The sequence below is a fragment of the Mixophyes fleayi genome, chromosome 9 (genome assembly GCF_038048845.1).
Source record: "Mixophyes fleayi isolate aMixFle1 chromosome 9, aMixFle1.hap1, whole genome shotgun sequence".
In the NCBI taxonomy this organism is placed as follows: domain Eukaryota; kingdom Metazoa; phylum Chordata; class Amphibia; order Anura; family Limnodynastidae; genus Mixophyes; species Mixophyes fleayi.
This window is the reverse complement of record NC_134410.1, coordinates 90014591-90035299: the sequence shown is the minus strand read 5'-3', so window position 1 is coordinate 90035299 and position 20709 is coordinate 90014591. Positions and strand designations below refer to the sequence as shown.

The window sequence follows — 20709 nt, the reverse complement described above, 5'->3', positions numbered from 1 at the left end:
ATTAATTTGATCGTGTTCATATATATTTCGATATTTCTGTAGTTATTTGCCTCTGGTCGTGATTATTTAGGTCGTAATTTTATCATTAGGTGTTTCATAGGCAAACCGAGGGGGGATTTCCTAGTGCCTGGAAACCCCCCTCCAAGCCTGGGGCACTGTATAATTGAGGTGGCTGGACCCTGCTCCCACTTCACACAGCTCTGCTTTAAAAGGGAGAGCTGCGTGCACCTAACAGTAGTGCACGCAGCATTGCCCATGTATATTAAGGGGATAGGAAGAGTTGGAGAGCAGCCAAGCACTGTCTAAAATTATAGCCACGCCACCATGCATGCTGGTCACGCCCACTGGCGGCGTGGTGTGGAAACCCCCCTCTACAAATCCTGCGTTTGCCCCTGTGTTTTAATATTATCAGGATTTTTTTGTGTAGGTATGTTTGATATAGGTTTTTAGAACGTGTTGTGATTAAATATGTCGTAATTGTCATTTAGTAATTGTTTTAAGGTCATTATTTTTGCAATGTCTTAATTTAGTTGGTCGGGTAATGAATCGCATCTGAATATTAACAATCGCTATTTTCGCGTCGGAATTATTGTAGTGATGTTAATCAGAGTAGGTAATGTGACTACCACCGACTAGTTCTTATGTATTCCCAATGTCATTGACAGCTTTTGTCTTAGTGAAATTGACCATGTTTCTGTTCATTTGAGCATAGAATGAAATTAAAATGTGGCAACTTTTATTTTGATCACTGTATCTTTCAATCAATCTTTCACTGCTCCCCTAGTAGGCATTGTTATGATAAAGACACTCATATTTGACAAATAGCATTATGTTACTAAAGGACTGCTTTCTCTCTCTTAATGAGCGTGATAAAAAATAGTAAAGGCTCTGCTCTTTTGCTAGTAGCACTATTATGCCTTGAAGGTGATTGACACCATTGTCTTTTGCCAGCATGTCCACCACTGCAGTCAATCATATACTTATATTGCTCCAAATTGAGTAGGTAATTGCTAGTTATATTCTACATACGTGTGTGCCTTAGATTGATTTTACATGTGATATTAAGAGAACTTAATTATCTAGTGTGGGCTCCACCGAATGTCCTCCCATTGAAGAATTGACAGAGAGAGCCAGGGAGGTATTGAGATAGAAACAGAGAGTGATTGAGAGAGAGAGAGAGACAGAGAAGGATTGAGATAGAGAGAGACAGATTGAGAGAGAGAGAGAGAGAGAGAGAGAGGGTGATTAAGAAAGAGAGGGAGGGATGGAGATTGCGAGAGAGAGGAAGGGAGATTGGAAGAGTGAGAGGGAGTGAGATATTGGGGGAGAGAGAGGGAGGGATATTTAGTGAGAGAGATTGGGAGTGAGATTAAGAGAGAGAGCCCACGAGAGATTAAGAGAGAGACAGAGAGGGATTGAGAGACAGAGAGGTATTGAAGAGAGAGACCAAGGGGTAAATGTATCAAGGTCCGATTTTGCAAATCCAGCGATTTTATCATGAGAGTTGAAACTCGCAGATGTATGAAGCTGAGATTTCATGCAAAATCGCCAGAGTTGTGCTTCAGTCAAAATCGCTATTTGCAAAATCGCCAGAGATCAAACTCCCGACTGTTTGCCACTGCAGCTATACAACTCTCAAATGTATGAAGCTGCAAGTAAGCAAACTCAGGAGAGTTTGCTTTCAAACACGGCAGATACAACACGCTGCTTGATAGCAGCGTGTTGTAGAAACACATCACTGTCACACTGCCCTGGCAGTGTTAAAACTGTAAAGAACAGATAAAAGTTAAAAAAAACAAAAACCGTGGGGTCCCCCCTCTATTCCTGTTTAACCCTAGTGCTGCCTGACTACTGCTGGTCCCGTGAAAATTGGGGGAAAATTTTCACTTTGCCAGTACTAGGCAAACCAGCCAGGGTTGGCGGCACTATAGCAGTGGGACACACGGCAGGGGTCCCCCTGCCATAATGACTAATCAACCCTAGACTGTTCAGCCCTGTGCTGGATTCCCTAGGGAGTGGGGTTCACCGGAAAAAAACAAGCGGGCCCCCCCGCCTAGATACCCCCAGCCCAGTGCTTATAGCACTAGGGCTCTTCCTACTACCACTGGGCTGTGGGTAGTAGGGTAATACAGCAATAAAGTGTAAAAATAACAAACGGACGCCATTTTCTTTTGTGGAACTACAAGTCCCAGCCAGCCAGGTTGCCCATAAAAGTGTGGCCATGCTGCTGCTTGTATAACTACAAGCACCAGCATACCCACGGCAGCCAGGGCATGTTGGCACTTGGAGAACCACAAGTGCCAACATGCCAAATGTTAAAAAAACCACAACACCCTGGTAATTACCACATACATTTAATAAAAATAAAAACCAACAATAAACACAGTTACCACCCTCATTTACACCACATATATTTATTAAAAATAATAACACCCCAAATACTCACCAAAGATGTCTTCTTTCTGTACCAAATTCTCCTTGCTTGCCCCAGTCCCACAGTATTTATACCTTCCAAAAGTTATGGCTTGATAAAGGTCCAAAATAAATTATACATCCAATTGTCCGGCTTGCCCCAGTCCCAAATTAATTGTACCATCCAAAAGTTTGGCCTTGAAAAATCTCTTCTTGGCTTCGCCCAGGAGGGGCCCCTTGTTGATTGTAGTCTTCTTTGCTTCAGCCAGGAGGGCCCCATATTTGTACATCCCGATTCTTTAATCTTGCTTGAATAAAAATAAAAAAAGCTGGAGCCGCCGCAAAACACCTCCTACCTAGTAGGAGGTCCGGTACGCAATGAACTTACGTTCATTGCGCAAGCTCTATGAACTGTATTATGTGATTTTCCCATGCTAGTGGGGAAATCACCTAATACTGTAAATAGAGCTTACGCAAGTAGCGTAGCACATGCACAATGAACTACGCTACTTGCGTAAGCTCTATGCTGCTACAACACTAGCTGCTACAACACAGGAGAGTTTGCCAAACACAGGAGAGTTAGCTAAATTCGGGAGTGTTTACATCGCAGCAAATCGCCAGAGATGACCAGCGATTTTGAAGATCAGTGTCAAAATCGTAGCTTGATACATTTCAGGTTTTTTTCACTAAAATCGCGGGTAAACACCCGCGATTTTCTGCGATTTTAACACGCTGTCAAAATCGGACCTTGATCGGGCTAGATTTACTAAACTGCGGGTTTGAAAAAGTGAAGATGTTGCCTATAGCAACCAATCAGATTCTAACTTTCATTTATTTAGTACATTTTACAACATGACAGCTAGAATCTGATTGGTTGCTATGGGCAACATCTCCACTTTTTCATTCCCGCACTTTAGTAAATATACCCCATAGATTGTGAGGGAAGGGAGATTGAAAGACAGAGGGAAATTGAGAGAGAGGGAGGGATTTTGAGTAAGAGAAGGAGGGAGATTGAGAGAGAGGAACAAAGAGGAATTGATAGCGAGAGCCAGAGATTGAAAGAGAGAGATTGAAAGGGATTGATAGAAGGTGAGAAAGAGACAGAGGTTGGGAGAGGGATTGAGAGAGAGACAGAGATATTGAAATAGAGCCAAAGAGGAATTGATAGAGAGAGAGACAGAGATTGCAAGAGAGATTGAGAGGGACTGACAGAGAGTGACAGACAGAGATGGATTGAGATAGAGACAGAGGAATTGAGAGAGGCATTAATAGAGAGTGATCGTGAGGAAAGAGAGAGAGAAAGATAGAAAGGGGGGATTGATAGAGAGTGACAGTGAGGGATTGAGAGAGAGTGAAGGATTGCTAGAGAGAGAGATTGAGAGGGAGACTGAGAGGAATTGAGTAAGAGAGCGAGAGAAAGAGAGAGAGAGACAGTAATTAAGATAGAGTGAGTGAGATTGAGAGAAAAAGAGGGAGGTAGATAAGATAGAGAGAGAGAGAGAGATGGGGAGAGATTGAAAGGATTGACTGAGAGTTAAAGAGGGCTTGAGACAGAGTCAGGGAGGGATTGGGAGAGAGACAGATTGAGAGAGAGAGGTATTTTGAGAGCGAGACAGGGCAGGGAGAGATTGAGTGTAAGAGGGATTGAGAGAGAGAGAGAGAGAGACAGAGAGGGAATGGGGTTATTAGAGAGAAACAGAGAGGAATTCAGACAGAGACTGAAAGAGAAACAGAGAGGGATTGATAGAAAGACAGAGAGAGAGGGAGGAAGATTGAGAGATGGAGAGGGTGGGGGATTGAGTAAGGGAGAGAGAGAGCTGTCACATTTGTGTGCACCGTTTGCTACCTGTTAAATAAATCTTCAGTATTAACTTTTTGGAGTAATATATCAGCCAATAGTTATTCACACCACTTACTAATTTTCAACCATTGACTTGTTAATCCATTTAATCATAGTTCTGTGCACTCTCAAACAAATATAGAGTAACTTTTTGAAAATCCTGTACTTGTATTTTATTGAAAGACTTGCATTTACATTGAAACTCACATCCAGACTGTGTAATGTGTTCTTTGCAGAAAAGTGTAAAGGAGGGCATTCTTCTGAAACAGACCAGCTCATTTCAAAGATGGAAGAGACGCTATTTCAAGCTCCGAGGAAGAACATTGTACTATGCCAAGGATTCAAAGGTCTTAATTCTTCTGTTGCTTTTAAAATATTTTTCATTTATATTTCTGCATGCATTCTAGCACTAAACTTACTGCTACTGCTCTACAATAATGTTTACTTTACTGTCATGTCATGCAAAATAACATTTACACTTTCTTTCTGCAGTCTTTGATCTTTGATGAGGTAGATCTTTCTGATGCCAGTGTTGCTGAGACCAGTACCAAGAACATTAACAACAGCTTCACGGTATAGTGATAAACCTTTATGTGTTAAAATAGCCTGTTAGAAATTAATTTTAACACAGAACCCAATTCCCATATCCAATCAGGCTTGCAAGGAAAAAAAATATTTTGTGCTCAAGTGTGTCCACATTAGAGATGGGCGGGTCCGGTTCCCCGAGAACCGAACCCACCCGAACTTTGGCTATCCGAGTACCGAGCTGGGGAGCTCGGTACTCTCCCGCCCACTCCGAATCGAAATCAAGGCCGAACGTCATTGTGACGTCGTCGGATCTCGGGGCTCGGTTCTCGCGATACTTGAAGATTATAAACACACGCCTCCACAGCAATCCATTGCCATTTGACAGAGGGAGAGAGCAGGGTGTAGTCAAAGGCTGATTAGAGCAGGGACAGAGAATACAATATTCTTCTTGCAATCGCTAGAGAAGAGAGGAGGATAGAGGTTTATAATTTTGTTTTAATATTTGGCACTCCCCAGTGCTTTTGGGGTGTCCCCCATAATTGTGCATAAATATTTCTGGCTGTCAAAAGTCAGATCTGTCAGCAGCATCTTACCAAATAATTTTTAGCACTCCTCAGTGCTTTTGGGGTGTCCCCCATAATTGTGCATAAATATTTCTGGCTGTCAAAAGTCATATCTGTCAGCAGTATCCACCAAATAATTTTTAGCACTCCTCAGTGCTTTTGGGGTGTCCCCCCTAATTGTGCATAAATATTTCTGGCTGTCAAAAGTCATATCTGTCAGCAGTATCTACCAAATAATTTTTACCACTGCAAGTGCTTTGCGCTGAGAATGGATTCAAAGCAGTCCACACATGATCAGAATGAGCAACCAGGTTCTGTCACCAGTCCTGATGTTAGTGTTCCCAGTATGTCATCTGGCCAAGGCGATGTCAAACAACAGAGTGTTTCCAAATCAGTGCAAAAAACAAAAACCCCCAAAAAAATTACTGTGTTGAAGTGAAAACGAAGTGTTACTGAGCAAAAGTTAAGTGCCGATAAAAAAAAATAGCAAACATGCCATTCTATAAATGCAGTGGCAAAGAGAGAATGAGGCCTTCACCTTTGGCTATTAGTGGCAGATCCCAAAAAGTTACCCAGCCTACAATTGGTGCACAACTACTGTTACGCGTCAAAGCCGAGCTGCAAGATAACAGTAAGGCATTAGAGGAGAATGTTTGCTCTGATTAACAAATGACAACAATCCCTGTCGAGAGTCCATCCAACAGTGGGATGTCTAATCGTGAGCATTCTGCTCATGTGTGCCTTAATAGCCCGAGTGTAGCCGGTGATACCCAAATTGAGGATGCCACTTTGAAATTAGAAGAGGATGAGGGGGAGATTTGTGTAGGTGACAAGGGTGCTAATGAGGATGTTGATGAGGATGAGGTTGTTTGTGTCAGTCCTGCACCAGTGGCAGCAGTTCTGGCACGTGACAAGAAAAAGACCATTGTCATGCCTGGCCATAAAACAAAAAAATTCACTTCTTATGTGTGGAATTATTTCTACCCAAATCCAGACAACAATTGTATAGCCATTTGTAGTGTATGTCAAGCCACAGTCAGTTGAGGGAAGCACCTTAACCATCTTGGAACCTCGTCTATGTTACGCCATTTAACGAGAGTTCATGGCAAAGTGTTGGAAAAAGCTGAAAGTTCTTCCCAAAAAAATACAAGCACTCCATCATCAGCTAAGACCCTCCGCTCACCGACATCCCGACGGCTACAAAATACACCCACCACACCATCCTCATCAATATCCTAAGTAGCGCTCGGAGTTAGCCCGGCATCCCACTTAAGGCTGGATGACTCCTGCACTATTATTGATTCCTCTGAAGAAAGCATTAGTCCCACTGCTGCTGCTGTTGCTGCTGCTGGGGGTGAATCGTCATCCCATAGGCAGGTCAAGAAAATGAGCAGTCCTACATTTCAGCAATTAACTGTGAAACAATCATTTGCGAGGGGATGCAAATATGACAGCAGTCACCCAGTCGCCTAACGAATCACAGACGCCATGGCTGCAATGTTAGTGTTAGATCTGCGTCCAATCTCCACAATAAACGCAGCTGGTTTTTCACAGTTAATTTAGTTAATTGAGGTTTTGTGTCCGCGTTACAGAATTCCATCGCGACACCATTTCTCCCGTAAAGCAATTCCACAACTATACCAAAAAGTGTGTAAAAATGTAGAGATTGCGCTGAAAAATGCCATTCTGCCCACTGTCCACTTAACCACGGATATGTGGACAAGTGGAAGTGGGCAAACCAAAGACTATATGACTGTGACAGCCCACTGGGTTGGTCATTCACCTTCACCAGCAGGAACAGCAGCAGCATGTACACCACTACGTAATATTTGTCACAGGCAGGCCACTCTTTGTATCACTGGCTTCACTAACAGGCATACGGCTGACAATTTGTTACGCAAACTGAGAGATGTGATTGATGCATGGCTTATACCACTTGGACTCTCCCCAGGGTATGTCATTTCTGATAACGCCAACAATATAGTGCGAGCATTAAAGCTGGGTAATTTCCAACATATTCCCTGTTTTGCTCACACCATCAACTTGGTGGTGCAGCGCTTCCTATGAAATAACCGTGAGGTGCAGGAGATGCTTTCGGTGGCCCGTAAGATTTCAGGCCATTTCAGGCATTCAGCCACAGCATGTAGGAGATTACAGCAGCTCCAAGAGCAGTTTAACTTGCCCTGCCACCAACTTAAGCAAGAGGTGGTAACTAGGTGGAATTCCACCCTGTACATGCTTCAGAGGATGGAGGAAGAGCGCAAAGCCATCCAAGCATATTGCACAAGCCATGACATTGGGAAAGGAGGGGGGGATGTATTTCACTCTTGCACAGTGGGGAATACTTTCAGTCCTGTGCAAGGTGCTGAAACCATTTGAAGTTGTGACGTGTGAGGTGACTCTGCTAGTTTGAGCCAAGTCATTCCTTTAATTAGACTATTGGAAAAGCAGCTTGAGAAAATGAAGGAGGAGCTGAAAGCAAGCAATTCAGCAAAGTATGTTGGCCTTGTCGATCAAGTACTTAATTCGCTTCACAATGATCCTCGATCCTTGAACTCGGATCAGTACGTTTTGGCCACTGTGCTTGATCCAAGGTTTAAAACCTACATTGAGTCTTTACTTGTAAATGAGCGAGATGTGAACTTTTGCAAGGAGCTATTGCTCAGCAAGTTGGCCGCTGAACTGGGCCTCGGCTTAACAACGTGTCCTCCTTCACTTTCTCAAGCTGCTGCTGCTCGTAAAAAATTAAACTTCCCAAAAAGAAGCAGTGAAGACGCAGGTGGCAGACCAGAACAATTTAACATCTGGGCTGGTTTGAAGGATTTTTCTAAAATATGTGTCACTTTGCCCATAACTCTATCCAATACGAGTATAAACATGCAAAGGATGGTGGAGGATTACTTTCAAGAGGTAGTTGATATGGAAATGTCGGACTATCCCTTTCCTTACTGGGAAGAAAAGCAGGCCATTTGGAAACCCATGTACAAACTTGCTTTGCAATACCTAAGCAGCCCACCCTCCAGTGAACCAGTGTTCAGCACAGCAGTAAACTTAGTCAGTGATCGCCGTAGAAGGTTACTTCCCAAAAATGTGGAGAAAATGATGTTTGTAAAAATGAACTACATCTTCCACGAGGAAGGCCTTCACCATCCAAGACATCCAAGCACTGACTGTTCTCTAATGGCGGATTCAAGCGGCGATGAATTGATAGTCTGTGATGATGACGTACACACTGATGAGGGTGAGGATGAAGCTGAAGATGATGACAATAACATCTTTTTAAAACTTTCTATGTAAGTGTAGGGTGCAATCTACCCCCAAAGAGGAAAGGGACTTGTGGCATTTCCATATCACGTACCGTCTTGAAAGGCTGCTGTTTGGGCAATTTCTCCTTAAGGGTAGGGTGTCATAGACAGAGTGACCCCCTTTCTGCCTTTGTCCATTTCTCTTAATATTGTACAGTCTATAACGGCTGAATTTTTTTGTATTTTATACAAGTGGAGGGGAGCCTAGAGAGACAGAAACCAAACTGGCTTTCTCCATGTCAATTAATATTGTACAGTCTATAACGGCTGAATTTTTTTGTATTTTATACAAGTGGAGGGGAGCCTAGAGAGACAGAAACCAAACTGGCTTTCTCCATGTCAATTAATATTGTACAGTCTATAACGGCTGAATTTTTTTGTATTTTGTACAAGTGGAGGGGCGCCTATAGAGACAGAAAGCAAACTGCCTTTTTCCATTTCTTTACATATTTAACTATAAGTGTATGGTGTAATATACATCCAAAGACGATGGCTGCATTGCCAATATGCATAGATGGAGAGGAAGACAATCTGTTTTGTGTGTATAATAAATGAAGGCCTACCAACGAAGAATTAAACTTTTTTTTGGATGATTTATTACCTCTACAATTAGATTACTTATCTCTAAAACAGTTGGAGCACTAAATTGGGTTAGTTTAGGCCCAAAAACATTAATTTTCCAACAAAATAGCAAAACCAAACAAAACCAAAACACGCTATGGCGGTTTTGCAAAACCAAAACCAAAACACGACGGTAATCCAGATCCAAAACTGAATCCAAAACCAAAGCACGGGGTTCAGTGACCATCTCTAATCCACATGCACTCATATAAGGATGCCTGATCAAACTTGTCAATCCAAGGAAGTATAAACCTGACCTCTGCATGCACTATACACTTGTGCAATTTCATGGATCTTGTTTAAAGTTTAACAGCCACTTATTAAAGTACATTTTATAATAACCCTTATTAAATTAACCTTTCCTTGGTTTGAAAGTTATACCATACTTGCCAACATTTAAATTTGTTCTTCCGAGAGCTGCCGGGGAGAGGTGAGCGTGTAGGGGACGGGGCCCCAAAAATCGTGGCATTTTAGCCCCGCCCCATGACGCAATGACGCTGCGATTCCCGGTGAATCGCGGCGTTTGAACCGAATTCTGCCCACTTCACTAGGAAGTGGGCAGATCAGGGAGATTGCCACACTCTCCTGAGAGTCCGGAAGACTCCCGCGACATTCCGGGAGAGTTGGCAAGTATGAGTTATACAGCTAGTTTTTCCCACAAGTCTAATATTTATGAGTGGATTTATCTAACCTTTTAAAAAGGAAAAGTGTGTTTGTGTGGGGGGGTTGCCCATTGCAAATAATCAGAGTCTAGATATCATTTTTTAGAGCAGTGACGGGCAACAGGCGGACTAGGGCCACCCTCCATGCTTCACATGAAGTTCCCAGCTCTTTCTTTGATGTCAGATTTGTTTGTGATAGCTTGTAGGACTTGTTCATATTACACTAAAATTCCTGCTGGTGTGTTATTACAGATAGGTGTCTTTTTCTTTGATTCAGTGTTCTCCCTGGAAAATTTGCCAGCCGTGTGGTATTAAGAAGCAGCCAGGTGGGGGCAGTTGTAATTCTTTGCAATAATATTGAAAAATGTTGGAGGTTATTGCCCACACCTGCCAGGACTGGTCTGACTGGTGGTAAGTGGTCTAACACGTATTGGTGGCTGTAGTGCTCACATAGTACCTGTTCTAATAGGAGAAATGTTTTATTCTATTATAGCAGGACTCTGTTGGGCTCCAACAGCTGGTTGGCAAGTAAAAACAGCTGGGTAGAGCACCCGGGAAATAGGTGCTGGGGAGAACACTGTGATTAAATGTATTGTTTTAAATCATCACTCAGATTAAGGGTGATATGTGGCTCGTTTGAAGATTAGATTTTCGCCCCATGCCCCCCTCAGTGAAGTGTATCAGGTTTTCTATCAGTGTTCTAGAAAGTACTAGAAAAATGATAGCTAAGGGTAAATGTATCAATGTGTGACTTTTTTAGCGATTTCAAATTGCTGCAATCGCGAGAGATAACCAGCCGTTTGAGTCCCCAAGTTGCCATATATATTAAGTAGCTATTTTTAGTCTGAAAAAAGAAATTGCTGTTCATCTTTGTGGCGATGTAAACTTGCCCGTGTTCAACTGCAAATCGCCATTTTCAAATCAATGGTCTTTTCTTATTGGTTGCAAGTTTTACATGCACAACTCGTGCAATTTTGGCCTCACTAACATTATATGAATTAAAAAAAAAAGCATGATGTCCCTTCGCTCTAAAGACTATTAACCCTATTGCTACCAGCTACTGCTGGTTGCACCAAAATCAGGAAAAAATGTGTGCCTCCCCCTCCCCCCCAATTTCAATGGCAAACCAGCCGGGTTGGTTGGCACTATAGCTGGAGAACACGCGGCAGGGGTCCCCCTGCCATAATGACAACCAACCACAAGCTGTTCAGCACTTGAATTCCCTAGGGAAATCATGCGGGCACCCCATTTAGGAACAACCAGCCCAGTGCTGAAAGCACTAGGACTCTTTCTATACCCCTGGGGCGGTGGATGTAGGGTAATAATGGCACAATAAACTATTGAAATAAAGAAAACACTATTTTTTTTTATAGAACTACAAATCCCAGCCAGCCTGGGCTGCCTTTCACAGCTTTGACATGTTGGTGCTTGTAGAACTTCAAGGACTAGCATCACCCATGGCAGCCAGGGCATGCTGGCACTTGGCTTTTTGCGACCTGTAGTACCACAAAGAAAAATGTTAACTAAACCACAACACCCTCTTTAGTACTACATTATTTTAATAAAAATAATAAAACCCCTAAAATAAAATACAACACCCTCTTTATAACCACATCTGTTTATTAAAAATAAAAAATCCCCAAATACTTAATGTGACTGGAGCACTATTAAATAACTTTTGGTAAAAATTTATTTAAAGCAAATAACACAGGGCACTTATTTATGTAATTGCATTTGCACTTTTTTTTTGATATTGTGTATATTAGGAAATCGTTATTTCTGAGACCAGGGGAAGAAATTCGTCTCTTGTCTAACCTTGCTATAGGAAATGCCTATTTCTGATGTATATATCTGATACAATGAGCCTGTGTTTACCAAGCCTTTGGTGTATTGTGATTTTGGGAGATTTGGAGACAGGAAGGTTTAATTTAAAACGTGCTGCTTCATTTCCTGCATCTCAAACAAAGATGCAGGATATCACAGCAAGGTTTTTAAGAATTTCATAGCTAAGTATAAATATTAGTGGCTTTGCAATGTATGTAAATCAATGTTTTGGTAAACGGGCTTACATCCTGATTTTAAAAATAGCCTATGTCAGAACTGTATAAAAGATGAACTGTGCGAGCATGTAAGTGTTCTTCTGATTTTTCATCTGACCTCAGCACACTGGTATCTTCCACCAGTGTGTGTGAGCAAATAAACCATCTTGCTTCAAAGCCCTGCTTAGAAACATCTTCATATCGTTGTATTCCTGTGATCTACAGATTAGATCCAAAAATCTAATCCGTTCTCCGGCTGTCTCTGCGGATTGGACCCAAGCTTTTCCAGTACCACCGCTCTGCCTGTTACCCATGCAGCCCTGGTTAGTGTGATAGGCCAGGGAGGTTCCATTCACAGCATCCCAGATCCATAGTAAGAGGTCCGGAGTTACCAACCTAGGTACATCAGCAACGAGGTACACTAGCAGCGTCAGTGACCCAGAAGAAACCCGGTATTGGATGCCGGTAGGGAGTCCAGTGGTGGCAGCATTATAAACTCCTCCTACTGCGACAAAAGTGCCCTTTTTGGGATTATGAAAGGGAATGGTGGCAAAGTAAGCCCAGCCAGTTCCCAGCAACAACAGACAGTGTGGCATAGGCGGTCCATCCTGTCATAGCCGTATTAAGGGGGGGCACAGGGGGCACGTGCCCCGGGCCCCCCTCTCTCTGAGGGCCCCCCGCAGCCCATATGACTTCATCTGCTGTCAGTAATATACTGACAGCAATCGCACCAGGCCCCCCTCTCTCCGCGGCTAGCGGCACCCCCCTCGCCGCCCACATTACTTCTCCTGTTGATAATTAGCTGTCAGTTGCTGTCTGACAGCAACTGACAGCAACCGCGGCCAGCTGACAATTGCGCGATGTGCGCCCACCCTATCTTAGCAGCACCGCGGCTGCTGTAATACCTAAAATGGCAGAAATGGAGCTGCTGCGCATGTGCAGATGCAGCAGCTCCTCCTCGGCATGAAGACTCCAGAGACAGTAGGTGAGAGAAAAAAAATTATACTAAAACTAAATATATATACAAAACCCTTAATAACATGGGTATTTCTTGATTAAATATGTAAAATGTTGCCACCTATAATAGTAAGAGTACATTATATATATATATATATATATATATATATATATATTGTAATAGACACATAAATATGCACAGATATACATAGCTACACACACACATATATAGTCAAAATTGGTGTTACGTTATTAATGTTTATTTTTTATGTTTAAATGTGCGGTATCATTGCTAGTTTTAATGTGCATTGTCAATGGTATTTTTAATTTGCGGTATCATTGCTATTTTTAATGTGCATTATAAATTGTATTTTTAGCGTGCGGTATCAGTGCTAGTTTTAGCGTGCAGTATCAGTGCTAGTTTTAGCATGCGGTATCAGTGCTAGTTTTAGCGTGCGGTATCAGTGCTAGTTTTAGCGTGTGGTATCAGTGCTAGTTTTAGCGTGCGGTATCAGTGCTAGTTTTAGCGTACGGTATCAGTGCTAGCTTTAGCGTGCTGTATAATTGTTAGTTTTAGTGTACGTTATCAATGGTATTTTTAATGTGGGCTTTTGATGATTGCTTTAATGTACAGTATTTTAGTTTGTGTAAGTAATGATTTGTCTTATGCAGACAACTTAGGCGAGCCCCTCTGGGAGAGCTGTAAGTGTCATACTGTCATACTGGCTGTAGATGATGTAGATGTGTCAATGCTTATAGCAATGGTTACCAAACTTTTGCAGTTCGCGGCACCCTTAGAGTCTCCATAATTTTTTTTAAGGCACCCCTCCAAAATAATTACCGAGCAGTCCTGTTTTTGAAGTAGTTGGGTCAAAAAATTGTAATAAGTATTTAGGTCAGGACAGAAATACTTATTTAGTTGTATGCAAAAATGCCCCCTCTGCATCCAGACACTCTGCCCCCACTGCACCCAGACACTCTGCCCTCTCTAACGCTGCCCCCTCTGCCCTCTGTCACGCTGTTCCCCCTCCTCTGCCACGCTGTCCCCCTCCACTGCCCCTCTCATGCTGTCCTCCTCCTCTGACCACTGTCCCCCTCCTCTGCCCTCTGTCACGGTGTCCCCCCTCCTCTGCCCTCTGTCACGCTGTCCCCCCTCCTCTGCCCTCTGTCACGCTGTCTCCCTCCTGTCACGCTGTCCCCCTCCACTGCCCCCTCATGCAGTCCTCCTCCTCTGCCCACTGTCCCCCTCCTCTGCCCTCTGTCACACTGTCCCAGCTCATCTGCCACGCTGTCCCCTCCTCTGCCTTCTGTCACGCTGTCCCAGCTCCTCTGCCCTCTGTCCCTCTCCTCTGCCCTCTCACGCTGTCCTCCTCCTCTGCCCTCTCATGCTGTCCCCCTCCTCTGCCCTCTGTCACGCTGTCCCCCCTCCTCTACCCTCTGTCACGCTGCCCCCCCTCCTCTGCCCTCTGTCACGCTGACTCCCTCCTGTCACGCTGTCCCCCTCCTCTGCCCCCTCACGCTGTCCTCCTCCTCTGCCCACTGTCCCCCTCCTCTGCCCTCTGTCACACTGTCCCAGCTCATCTGCCACGCTGTCCCCCTCCTCTGCCCTCTGTCACGCTGTCCCAGCTCCTCTGCCCTCTGTTCCTCTCCTCTGCCCTCTCACGCTGTCCCCCTCCTCTGCCCTCTCACGCTGTCCCCCTCCTCTGCCCTCTCACGCTGTCCCCCTCCTCTGCCCTCTGTCACGCTGTCCCACCTCCTCTGCCCTCTGTCACGCTGTCCCCCCTCCTCTGCCCTCTGTCACGCTGACTCCCTCCTGTCACGCTGTTCCCCTCCACTGCCCCCTCACGCTGTCCTCCTCCTCTGCCCACTGTCCCCCTCCTCTGCCCTCTGTCACGCTGTCCCCCCTCCTCTGCCCTCTGTCACGCTGTCCCAGCTCATCTGCCCTCTGTCACGCTGTCCAAGCTCATCTGCCATGCTGTCCCCCTCCTCTGCCCTCTGTCACGCTGTCCCAGCTCCTCTGCCCTCTGTCCCTCTCCTCTGCCCTCTCACGCTGTCCCCCTCCTCTGCCCTCTCTCACGCTGTCCCAGCTCCTCTTCCACGCTGTCCCCCTCCTGTCACGCTGTCACTCTCCTCTGTCCCCCTCCTGTCACGCTATCCCTCTCCTCTGTCCCCCTCCTGTCACGCTGTCCCCCTCCACTGCCCCTCTCATGCTGTCCTCCTCCTCTGACCACTGTCCCCCTCCTCTGCCCTCTGTCACGGTGTCCCCCCTCCTCTGCCCTCTGTCACGCTGTCCCCCCTCCTCTGCCCTCTGTCACGCTGTCTCCCTCCTGTCACGCTGTCCCCCTCCACTGCCCCCTCATGCAGTCCTCCTCCTCTGCCCACTGTCCCCCTCCTCTGCCCTCTGTCACACTGTCCCAGCTCATCTGCCACGCTGTCCCCTCCTCTGCCTTCTGTCACGCTGTCCCAGCTCCTCTGCCCTCTGTCCCTCTCCTCTGCCCTCTCACGCTGTCCTCCTCCTCTGCCCTCTCATGCTGTCCCCCTCCTCTGCCCTCTGTCACGCTGTCCCCCCTCCTCTACCCTCTGTCACGCTGCCCCCCCTCCTCTGCCCTCTGTCACGCTGACTCCCTCCTGTCACGCTGTCCCCCTCCTCTGCCCCCTCACGCTGTCCTCCTCCTCTGCCCACTGTCCCCCTCCTCTGCCCTCTGTCACACTGTCCCAGCTCATCTGCCACGCTGTCCCCCTCCTCTGCCCTCTGTCACGCTGTCCCAGCTCCTCTGCCCTCTGTTCCTCTCCTCTGCCCTCTCACGCTGTCCCCCTCCTCTGCCCTCTCACGCTGTCCCCCTCCTCTGCCCTCTCACGCTGTCCCCCTCCTCTGCCCTCTGTCACGCTGTCCCACCTCCTCTGCCCTCTGTCACGCTGTCCCCCCTCCTCTGCCCTCTGTCACGCTGACTCCCTCCTGTCACGCTGTTCCCCTCCACTGCCCCCTCACGCTGTCCTCCTCCTCTGCCCACTGTCCCCCTCCTCTGCCCTCTGTCACGCTGTCCCCCCTCCTCTGCCCTCTGTCACGCTGTCCCAGCTCATCTGCCCTCTGTCACGCTGTCCAAGCTCATCTGCCATGCTGTCCCCCTCCTCTGCCCTCTGTCACGCTGTCCCAGCTCCTCTGCCCTCTGTCCCTCTCCTCTGCCCTCTCACGCTGTCCCCCTCCTCTGCCCTCTCTCACGCTGTCCCAGCTCCTCTTCCACGCTGTCCCCCTCCTGTCACGCTGTCACTCTCCTCTGTCCCCCTCCTGTCACGCTATCCCTCTCCTCTGTCCCCCTCCTGTCACGCTGTCCCTCTCCTCTGTCCCCCTCCTGTCACGCTATCCCTCTCCTCTGTCCCCCTCCTGTCACGCTGTCCCTCTCCTCTGTCCCTCTCCTGTCACGCTGTCACTCTCCTCTGTCCCCCTCCTGTCACGCTATCCCTCTCCTCTGTCCCCCTCCTGTCACGCTGTCCCTCTCCTCTGTCCCCCTCCTGTCACGCTGTCCCTCTCCTCTGTCCCCCTCCTGTCACGCTGTCCCTCTCCTTTGTCCCCCTCCTGTCACGCTGTCCCTCTTCTCTGTCCCTCTCCTGTCACTTTCCTCTGTCATGCTGTCACTCTCCTCTGTCCCCCTCCTTTCACGCTGTCACTCTCCTCTGTCCCTCTCCTGTCACTCTCCTCTGTCCCCCTCCTGTCATGCTGTCACTCTCCTCTGTCCCCCTCTGTCACGCTGTCCCTCTCATCTGTCCCTCTCCTGTCACTCTCCTCTGTCCCCCTCCTGTCACGCTGTCCCTCTCCTCTGTCCCTCTCCTGTCACGCTGTCCCTCTCCTCTGTCCCTCTCCTGTCACGCTGCGCCCCCTCCTCTGCCCTCTGTCACGCTGACTCCCTCCTGTCACGCTGTCCCCCTCCTCTGCCCCCTCACGCTGTCCTCCTCCTCTGCCCACTGTCCCCCTCCTCTGCCCTCTGTCACACTGTCCCAGCTCATCGAGCCACGCTGTCCCCCTCCTCTGCCCTCTGTCACGCTGTCCCAGCTCCTCTGCCCTCTGTTCCTCTCCTCTGCCCTCTCACGCTGTCCCCCTCCTCTGCCCTCTCACGCTGTCCCCCTCCTCTGCCCTCTCACGCTGTCCCCCTCCTCTGCCCTCTGTCACGCTGTCCCACCTCCTCTGCCCTCTGTCACGCTGTCCCCCCTCCTCTGCCCTCTGTCACGCTGACTCCCTCCTGTCACGCTGTTCCCCTCCACTGCCCCCTCACGCTGTCCTCCTCCTCTGCCCACTGTCCCCCTCCTCTGCCCTCTGTCACGCTGTCCCCCCTCCTCTGCCCTCTGTCACGCTGTCCCAGCTCATCTGCCCTCTGTCACGCTGTCCAAGCTCATCTGCCATGCTGTCCCCCTCCTCTGCCCTCTGTCACGCTGTCCCAGCTCCTCTGCCCTCTGTCCCTCTCCTCTGCCCTCTCACGCTGTCCCCCTCCTCTGCCCTCTCTCACGCTGTCCCAGCTCCTCTTCCACGCTGTCCCCCTCCTGTCACGCTGTCACTCTCCTCTGTCCCCCTCCTGTCACGCTATCCCTCTCCTCTGTCCCCCTCCTGTCACGCTGTCCCTCTCCTCTGTCCCCCTCCTGTCACGCTATCCCTCTCCTCTGTCCCTCTCCTGTCACTTTCCTCTGTCATGCTGTCACTCTCCTCTGTCCCCCTCCTGTCACGCTGTCACTCTCCTCTGTCCCTCTCCTGTCACTCTCCTCTGTCCCCCTCCTGTCATGCTGTCACTCTCCTCTGTCCCCCTCTGTCACGCTGTCCCTCTCATCTGTCCCTCTCCTGTCACTCTCCTCTGTCCCCCTCCTGTCACGCTGTCCCTCTCCTCTGTCCCTCTCCTGTCACGCTGTCCCTCTCCTCTGTCCCTCTCCTGTCACGCTGTCCCTCTCCTCTGTCCCCTCCTGTCACGCTGTCCCTCTCCTCTGTCCCCCTCCTGTCACGCTGTCCCTCTCCTTTGTCCCCCTCCTGTCACGCTGTCCCTCTTCTCTGTCCCTCTCCTGTCACTTTCCTCTGTCATGCTGTCACTCTCCTCTGTCCCCCTCCTGTCACGCTGTCACTCTCCTCTGTCCCTCTCCTGTCACTCTCCTCTGTCCCCCTCCTGTCATGCTGCCACTCTCCTCTGTCCCCCTCTGTCACGCTGTCCCTCTCATCTGTCCCTCTCCTGTCACTCTCCTCTGTCCCCCTCCTGTCACGCTGTCACTCTCCTCTGTCCCCCTCCTGTCATGCTGTCACTTTGCCTCCTCTGTCCCTTTCCTGTCACACTGTCACTCTCCTCTGTCCCCCTCCCGTCACGCTGTCACTCTCCTCTGTCCCTCTCCTGACACTCTCGTCTGTCCCCCTCCTGTCACTCTGTCACTTTGCCTCCTCTGTCCCTCTCCTGTCATGCTGTCACTCTCCTCTGTCCCCCTCCTGTCACGCTGTCACTCTCCTCTGTCCCTCTCCTGTCACGCTGTCATTTTGCCTCCTCTGTCCCTCTCCTGTCACGCTGTCACTTTGCCTCCTCTGTCCCTCTCCTGTCCCTCTCCTGTCACTCTCCTCTGTCCCTCTCCTGTCACGCTGTCACTTTGCCTCCTCTGTCCCTCTCCTCTGCCCTCTCTCACTTTGCCCCCTCTGCCGCGCGCCAGCCATAAAACAAACAAACAGAAACACTTACCAATCAACGCGGCACCGGGACCCAGCATCCTCCTCTCTCACGCAGCGGCTGTCACTAATATGACAGCTAAGTGAGAGAGGAGGATGCTGGGTCCCGGCGCCGTGCGGATTGGTAAGCGTTTCTGTTTGTTTTTTTTATGGCTGGCTCACGGCACCCCTGAGACAGCGCCGCACAGTTTGGGAACCGCCGGCTTATAGCCTTATACCCAATGTCGTTATTTTACATGCGTTTTATGCAGAGGGGCACAGAGTGTGTGGATGCAGAGGGGCACAGAGTGTGTGGATGCAGAGGGGCACAGAGTGTGTGGATGCAGAGTGGCACAGAGTGTGTGGAGATGATGCAGGGGCACAGAGTGTGAGGAGATGATGCAGGGGCACAGAGTGTGTGGAGATGATGCAGGGGCACAGAGTGTGTGGAGATGATGCAGGGGCACAGAGTGTGTGGAGATGATGCAGGGGCACAGAGTGTGTGGAGATGATGCAGGGGCACAGAGTGTGTGGAGATGATGCAGGGGCACAGAGTGTGAGGAGATGATGCAGGGGCACAGAGTGTGAGGAGATGATGCAGGGGCACAGAGTGTGTGGAGATGATGCAGGGGCACAGAGTGTGTGGAGATGATGCAGGGGCACAGAGTGTGTGGAGATGATGCAGGGGCACAGAGTGTGTGGAGATGATGCAGGGGCACAGAGTGTGAGGAGATGATGCAGGGGCACAGAGTGTGTGGAGATGATGCAGGGGCACAGAGTGTGTGGAGATGATGCAGGGGCACAGAGTGTGTGGAGATGATGCAGGGGCACAGAGTGTGTGGAGATGATGCAGGGGCACAGAGTTTGTGGAGATGATGCAGGGGCACAGAGTGTGTGGAGATGATGCAGGGGCACAGAGTGTGTGGAGATGATGCAGGGGCACAGAGTGTGTGGAGATGATGCAGGGGCACAGAGTGTGTGGAGATGATGCAGGGGCACAGAGTGTGTGGAGATGATGCAGGGGCACAGAGTGTGTGGAGATGATGCAGGGGCACAGAGTGTGTGGAGATGATGCAGGGGCACAGAGTGTGTGGAGATGATGCAGGGGCACAGAATGAGTTAGCTGTAAATTATTCTTTGACAGAAATATAATAGAAAAAAATATATAAAAATATTATTTTCCCATTGATTTATGTGTATTATTTTTGCCAACAACTTACTAAGTATGTCCGTCCTGACCTAAATACTTATTACGTTATTTTGACCCAACTAATTATAAAAAACGGGACTGCTCGGTAATTATTTTAGAAGGGTGCCTTGAAAAAATTATGGAGACTCTATAAGGGTGCCGCAAACTGCAAAAGTTTGGGAACCACTGCATTAATTTTAGATCTTAGGGGCCCCCCTGTCTTAAGTGCCCCGGGCCCCCCAAAGCCTTAATCCAGCTCTGCATCCTGTCACACTTAACAACAGATGTTTTCTTCTGTTCTTAGAAGCTTGCAACCCAAATAGGCTTGTAGACCATGTCCAAATAAATTATATTCCACAAAGGTCCATGGAGTTGTCCCAAATAATTTGTAATCCAGGGAGTCCAGGGAAAAGGACTTATTTTCTTCTGGTCCAATGAACTCCCTTCTGTAAATCCACAAATACTTCTTATTTTCTGTTACAAAAGACCCTCTTTTGTAGATCCACCGGAACATTCTTGAATAAAATAACAAACTATGACATACGACGTTACTGTGCTGAAGCACATGTGTCGACCTTATGAACATGTAGACAATATGACTGTAGACATTGTAACAGTGTCAACCATATGACTGTAGACATTTTGGTGTAGACATTGTTACTGTCCACATTTTCACTGTCGACTTTTCATACCCAAACAGTATAGGTTCAATGGATCACCTTACTATTCACTCATATCGCAAATACAAGACTTTTTCTTGTAGGACAGGATATTTAAATCATCAGAAATCAGAAATTTAGAGGAGCAGGGAACTGTAACAGTTGACCATGCTCTGTGGTCAAGTTTTGTTTGTGCAAGACACGCATGTCTGAGTACCACCACTTTTATAGTAATTTACTAAAGAATGCAAGTGCATCCGTCAAAATCCACA

At 47.8% G+C, this 20709-nt stretch overlaps 1 protein-coding gene across 7 annotated transcripts in view; it reads left to right on the top strand.

Annotated features, from left to right (window-relative positions):
• LOC142100822 (diacylglycerol kinase eta-like) overlaps nt 1-20709 on the top strand; it is a 481771-nt gene that overhangs the window by 204278 nt on the left and 256784 nt on the right. For 5 of the 7 annotated variants that reach the window (XM_075184666.1, XM_075184664.1, XM_075184663.1 and 2 more), the window contains exons 3-4: nt 4489-4599; nt 4745-4825. The exons of the other annotated variants lie outside the window; for them this stretch is intronic. In XM_075184666.1, the coding sequence (XP_075040767.1) occupies nt 4489-4599; nt 4745-4825 (192 nt within the window). The remainder of the gene's footprint in view (nt 1-4488; nt 4600-4744; nt 4826-20709) is intronic. 7 annotated transcript variants of the gene reach the window in all.